Raw genomic sequence first — 6,665 nt, 5'->3', positions numbered from 1 at the left:
GACCTTGGGCATGTGGTTTGGATCAGCCACCTAACTAATAGCTTGAGGGAGATGGAGAGAAGTGGCTGTCCTTCAGATTCTTTGAAATCTGTTCAGATTTTTCTTACTCACTTTGGGGATAGGCATACCTTCTCCTCTCATTGACGTAGTCAGTCAGGAAGTAGGTTTCTCAGCAGAGGTCAGTTGCCTTTGGGCAGCAGGAATGTGTCTCTGATACAGATATACTGAGCTATAGACAATAGTTTGATAATTTTTCTATTAATTTCTTAAGACAAATTACATTTAGGTATCCAAATCTATTCAGCACTGCCTTTGTCGCCTGCTCCAAAGTTCTTCCAGAAAAGAGCCTTGACCTCACATCCTCACCTTCTTATCCTTGCAGGCACCCATGGTGGAGGAAACCACTTTGTGTCTGATTTAAACTGAAGAGTTCTTCCAACCCAGAGATTGGCAGCTATGAAGCCCAAGCACAGAAAGATAGCCAAGAGACAGCGGAACCGGAGTGCTGTGGCCTACCTCAGTAAGTCTACTGCCATGATGAAGATGCCTCATAGTATGAGATGCATGCCACCTCTCCAGAAGAGGAATGGGCCATCTCTCCAGAAGCAAAAACTGAGTAGGCCTTTTGAGGCCCTGGAGAAATATTGTTGGCCGCAGAATTTCTCATGGCTTGAAGGAAGCCAATGAACCAGTCACCCAGTGGAAAGCCATCATTCTAGATCAACTGCCAACAAATCCCTCTCTCTATTGGTTGAAATATGATGGGATTGATTGTGTCTATGGCTTGGAGCTTCACAGCGATGAAAGGATTTTAAACCTTAAGCTCTTGCCTAATAACGTGCCATTTCCTCAGGTGACAGACACTCATCTCTCAAACACCATAGTTGGCAGAGCAGTGAAACATACATTCGTGGGCACAAATGGCTCTAAGGATGACTGGAAGGGGATGGTCCTAGAGGAGGTGTCAATCATGAAGACCTGGTTCTATATTACCTACAAGAAAGATCCGGTCTTGTACATTTAGACCTCCTGGACGACTACCTTGAAGGCAACCTCCACATCATGCCAGGCTCTAAGGAGGAGTGGAGTGGCATGGTCCCAGATGAGGTACAGACCATGATGACCTGTTTCTACATTATCTATGAGAAAGATCCAGTCCTGTACCTTTACCACCATTTAGATGACTACATGAAAGGCAACATCAATATCATGCCAGAATGTCCTCTAGTAGAGGTTACTTTGGAATTAGGCAGGGATTCCTTGGCAGGCAAAAGTGTGCAGTACAACAAAAAAGATGGAACCCAAGAGATAGGTAAAATTATTTACCAAGTTCCCACCAAACCATCCGTGTATTTCATCAAGTTTGATAATGACTTCCATATCTATGTCTATGATTTTGTGAAGATCTGTTAAAGTGAAATTCTCAAATTTTGAGGGACAGACTTAAAACTGTGTTTGGAAAATTTTTTTCAGAGATAATTCAGGTCTTCTATTAATCCTGGTATCTTATTTTATTATTATTATTTTTTTTTATTGAAGAAAGAAAAAATTTCCGCCTCCTCCCAGCCTCCCATTTTCCTCCCCCTTCTCCCACTCTTTCCCCCCTCCCCCCACTCCTCTTCCCCTCCCTCTCCAGTCTGAAGAGCAGTCAGGGTTCCCTGCCCTGTGGAAAGTCCAAGGTCCTCCCCGCTCCATCCTGGTCTAAGAAGGTGAACATCCAAACTGGCTAGGCTCCCACAAAGCCAGAACATGAAGTAGGATCAAGACCCAGTGCCATTGTCCTTGGCTTCTCAGCAGCCCTCATTGTCTGCCATATTCAGAGAGTCCGGTTTTATCCCATGCTTTTTTTGGTAACAGTCCAGCTGGCCTTGGTGAGCTCCCAATAGATCAGCTCCACTGTCTCCGTGGGTGGGTGCACCCCTTGTGGTCCTGACTTCTTTGCTCATGTTCTCCCTCCTTCTGCTCCTCATTGGGACATTGGGAGCTCAGTCCAGTGCTCCAGTGTGGGTCTCTGTCTCTATCTCCATCCATCGCCAGATGAAGGTTCTATGGTGATATGCAAAATATTCATCAGTATGGCTATAGGATAGGGTCATTTCAGGTTCCCTATCCTCAGCTGCCCCAGGAACTAACTGGGGACATCGCCCTGGGCACCTGGGAGCCACTCTAGGTCCAAGTCTCTTGCCAACCCTAAGATGGCTCCCTTAATTAAGATATGTGCTTCCCTGCTCCCCTATCCAACCTTCCTTTATCCCAATCATCCCGTTTCCCCAAGTTCCCCCCATCCTCCCCTTCTCACTTTCTCTCCCCATCTCCCCTTACCCCCCTCCCACTCCACCCCCAAGATCCCAATTTTTGCCCGGCAATCTTGTCTACTTCCCATAACCAGGAGGATAACTATATGTTTTTCTTTGGGTTCACCTTCTTATTTAGCTTCTTTAGGTTATCATATTATAGACTCAATGACCTTTATTTGTGGCTAGAACCCAATTATGAGTGAGTATATCCCATGTTCATCTTTTTGGGCCTGGGTTACCTCACTCAGGATAGTGTTTTCTATTTCCATCCATTTTCATGCAAAATTCGAGAAGTCATTGTTTTTTACTGCTGAGTAGTACTCTAATGTGTACATATTCCATACTTTCTTCATCCATTCTTCCATTGAAGGACATCTAGGTTGTTTCCAGGTTCTGGCTATTACAAATAATGCTGCTATGAACATAGTTGAACAAATGCCCTTGTCATATGATCGGGCATCTCTTGGGTATATTCCCAAGAGTGGCATTGCTGGGTCCAAGGGTAGGTTGATCCCGAATTTCCTAAGAAACCGACACACTGATTTCCAAAGTGGTTGCACAAGATTGCATTCCCACCAGCAATGGATGAGGGTACCCCTTCCTCCACAACCTCTCCAGCAAAGGCTATCATTGGTGTTTTTGATTTTAGCCATTCTGACAGGTGTAAGATGATATCTCAAAGTTGTTTTGATTTGCATTTCCCTGATCGCTAAGGAGGTTGAGCATGACCTTAAGTGTCTTTTGGCCATTTGAACTTCTTCTTTTGAGAATTCTCTGTTCAGTTCAGTGCCCCATTTTTTAATTGGGTTAATTAGCATTTTAAAGTCTAGTTTCTTGAGTTCTTTATATATTTTGGAGATCAGGCCTTTGTCTGTTGCGGGGTTGGTGAAGATCTTCTCCCAGTCAGAAGGTTGCCTTTTTGTCTTAGTGACAGTGTCCTTTGCTTTACAGAAGCTTCTCAGTTTTAGTAGGTCCCATTTATTCAATGTTGCCCTTAATGTCTGTGCTGCTGGGGTTATACCTAGGAAGCGATCGCCTGTGCCCATATGTTGTAGGGTAGTTCCTACTTTCTCTTCTATCAGGTTCAGTGTGTTCAGATTGATATTGAGGTCTTTGATCCATTTGGACTTGAGTTTTGTGCATGGTGATAGATATGGGTCTATTTTCATTCTTCTACAGGTTGACATCCAGTTGTGCCAGCACCATTTGTTGAAGATGCTTTCTTTCTAATGGAATATTCTTGCTCTAAAAATAAAAATTTGTAAACATGTTGTGTTGTTTGGTTAATGATGGATTGTGTCTTGTGGATGGGACATCACAGAAAGACATGCCTTTGTTTCTCAAGTTATATCTCAGGATCCCTTCAGCATTGAAGATGTTGCATGAAACCCTTGTTCTGAAGTTGTAAGCATGAGGTCCCTTTGGGCATTAAAAGAATGTCTGAGTTTCCTGGTTCTCAAAGGAAGGTGTGTCAACCTTCTTTTGAACACAGGGTAATTGCTGAAGCTTTTGTTGTTGACAGGTTATTAGTTTACTGGTAAAAGCTGTGAGTTACCTCTGCTCTAGGCAGTAAAGATTAAGGCCAACTGTGCCATTCAGGAAGATCTGAAACCCCCAGTTCTGTAGAAGTGGTCAGAAGCTCCCTTCATCCATACATTTCTTTGGAAAATCTCTTTTAATGTCATGGTAAGACTATAGCCTGCTTGAGAATCAGTGGAGTTCATTCTGCATCCTGGTTCAGAAGAAATGTGCCTGAGAACCCAGTGAGTCCATGAAAATATTTTGAGGTCCACTTCAGTTACTGGGGAAAATGATGAGTCCTTCTGGGCCTGAAGGAATAAGTCTGAGGCCTCTTTGTCAGAAAAAAGTGGAGAACCCTGTACAGAATGAGAATGTTGCATCCACAGACAAACAGGGAATTTTGAATACAAAATTTTCTTTCTTCAGACACAGAAACTCTTATGCTTTGGGGAATGCAGAAAGGTCAATGACTCTTATGGGGCGCCTGATCAAATCTTCATGGGAATTTAGAATATCATGTTGTGCAGGGCAGGAAGCAGTGTGAACAATCTCCAAAGGCTAGGAGGCAATTCTCAGCTAGGGTCCGGACTAATTCAGTTAACTCCTTCTGATTTTGTTATTTCTTTATTTTCTTTATTTCTTTTGATCAAGTTAAGGGACATACACTGTGTTTACGGCACTGCTAGATGTTCTAATGTTCTAGAACTTTAGGCACCTGGGTTGCTTTATTTTTGCACGGAGACTTTGAAGTCATAAGATTTGAATAAGAAACACTGAACCTCTTAGACAGAGGGAATTGATCTTTCACACACTGGTAAGTCATGGTCAATATTAGTCAGAAGAAGCACATGTTATTCTCAGTGGGTAATAGATTGTATATCATGTTCTATGTAGAAACTCTGACCTATTAATAATCAGATGCAAAACATCTGCCTTTTTATACTCAGATGGACCAATCTGATGCCTTAATGTGCATCTGAGATAGCCAGGAATGGAAAGCAAAGTTTTAACAGGTAATTGATGAGAAAGAAAAGTTATAAACTCCTGTTGTTCATGTGGGCCACAGAGTAGGAAAATATGAGGCTGGCCTGTAAATAAGAAGATGTAAATATGGCATGATAAGAGAGAGTAGCACCAAACCACACCCCCCTTAAATGAGCATCTTTATTACCTCAGTTTGACAGGCTTGCAAAGTTTGAAGCCGCCATGGGCAGAAGAACTATGTTTGTGTCTTCCTGGGGAGAAGTTGAAGTTCTAACACAATCTACATTAGAGGGCACATTTCTAAATTCTCTTTGGTCACAAGGAGCAATTCTGTGGCTCGGTGATTAAGATGGGCAATTCTCGAGGCTCTCACTTTCAGACTGAAGCATTCTGAAGCTGCCTTGTCCATAGGAAAACCTGAGGGCCCTTTGTTCATTTTGATATGTTCTGAAGCCTTCTTGAGGGGGGAGGTAAGAACTTAGGCTCTTTTTGTGAGTCCCATTGCCTTTTAATCTGACAGGATCATCATAAGCATTTAGAAAACACAGGACTAAATGCAGAAACAAAAATCTAAAATATTCAGGCATCTGAGAAATTCACTTGGTTGAACACATTCCACTGATTTAAAAAGCAGTTCTCCAAAGCTGGATTGATGGCTCAGTGATTAAGAGAACTGTCTGCTTTTCTAAAGGTCCCGAGTTCAATTCCCAGCAACCACATGGTGGTTGTTATGAGATCTGTAATGAGATCTGGTATATTCTTCTAGCCTGCAGGCAGGCATAATAGTCCTTTTTTTTTTGCAAGGGGATATTTTGGAGATTCCATGGAACTGAACATGATTATCTATGGCCTTATAGGATAGAAGGGATGTGCATGGGTATCCCATATTTATATTGAAAGGCTGTGTGTCTGCCTTGGTACATGCCGGAAGATCTTAGGTCCACTAGTTCAGGTCATCTATGTCTGAAATTTTTTTGGACAACAGAGAATGATGTGGTACTCCCTTTTAGAATTGGTGAATATACACTATAGGCATATCTGTAAAGGTAAGATGCCAGTGTTTAAGAACACTGTCACTCTAGAGAGGAGGAGAGATATAAGGGTAAATGTCACTGAGTTCTCTGGTTTCCTTTTGCCTAAAAAGCCCAGATTCTGCATTTCTTATGTAAAGGTACCCATATGCATTTGGAATAATTGTTGTCAATGGTATTTGTCAGCTTTTTTTTTTTTTTTTTTTGCTTTCACATGACATAGAATCTTCTACTTATCTTACCCTGCCATCTTCTGTGGTATCATTCAGTTGAACACTTATGGCAATGCATTTCTGAAAGGCTGTCTGCCCACTTTAGTGTGAAGTCTAACCCTTCCTAGATCAGGAGATGAGTAGTTATGTCCCCCCACAGATGCTTTCTTTGTAGCTTTGGCAGTGCATGATAATATTGTGGTGTTCAATATGACAATATTTTTTCAGTTTGCTGAAGGGAGTGATAGATATCCATGAATGATGGTGAGTAAGGTGCAAAAATCTAAGCAACTCAAGGAAGAGTCTAAATATGGAAACAGAGACATTGAGCAGCTTACAACAGTGTTGTAAGTCAGGGACAGCCTTGATTTGCAATAGGATATCTGAGCCTGCACTTGAAACTCAGGCTGGGAGAAACATCAGTGTCTCCTTCAATGGCTTTTCTAGAGCATAATCTGATACCTGAGCTGGCTTCATTCTCTAGAGCTCACCATATCCCCTATTTTCACAGCAGACTTTTCAGTTGCAGGTGATAAAACACAATTCAAACTGGCTTTAGAGAATGCTGAAGTTTAGTTAAAGCAGAAATGCATCTAAGCATCAAAAGACAGTGAGTAAAC

The 6,665-nt window shown here is 42.1% G+C and overlaps 1 protein-coding gene across 1 annotated transcript; it reads left to right on the top strand.

Moving 5' to 3' along the window:
• The first annotated feature begins 456 nt into the window (after nucleotides 1-456).
• On the top strand, nucleotides 457-1,413 carry LOC142846866 (spindlin-2-like). The gene is given in 3 exon segments (XM_075967646.1): nucleotides 457-636; nucleotides 638-1,018; nucleotides 1,165-1,413. Coding segments are annotated over 3 exon segments (810 nt in total).
• Nucleotides 1,414-6,665: the final 5,252 nt, after the last annotated feature.

The sequence above is a fragment of the Microtus pennsylvanicus genome, chromosome 3 (assembly GCF_037038515.1).
Source record: "Microtus pennsylvanicus isolate mMicPen1 chromosome 3, mMicPen1.hap1, whole genome shotgun sequence".
NCBI classification, from domain to species: Eukaryota; Metazoa; Chordata; class Mammalia; order Rodentia; family Cricetidae; genus Microtus; species Microtus pennsylvanicus.
The sequence above is the reverse complement of the archived record's forward strand: the minus strand, read 5'-3'. Positions and strand labels throughout refer to the sequence as shown.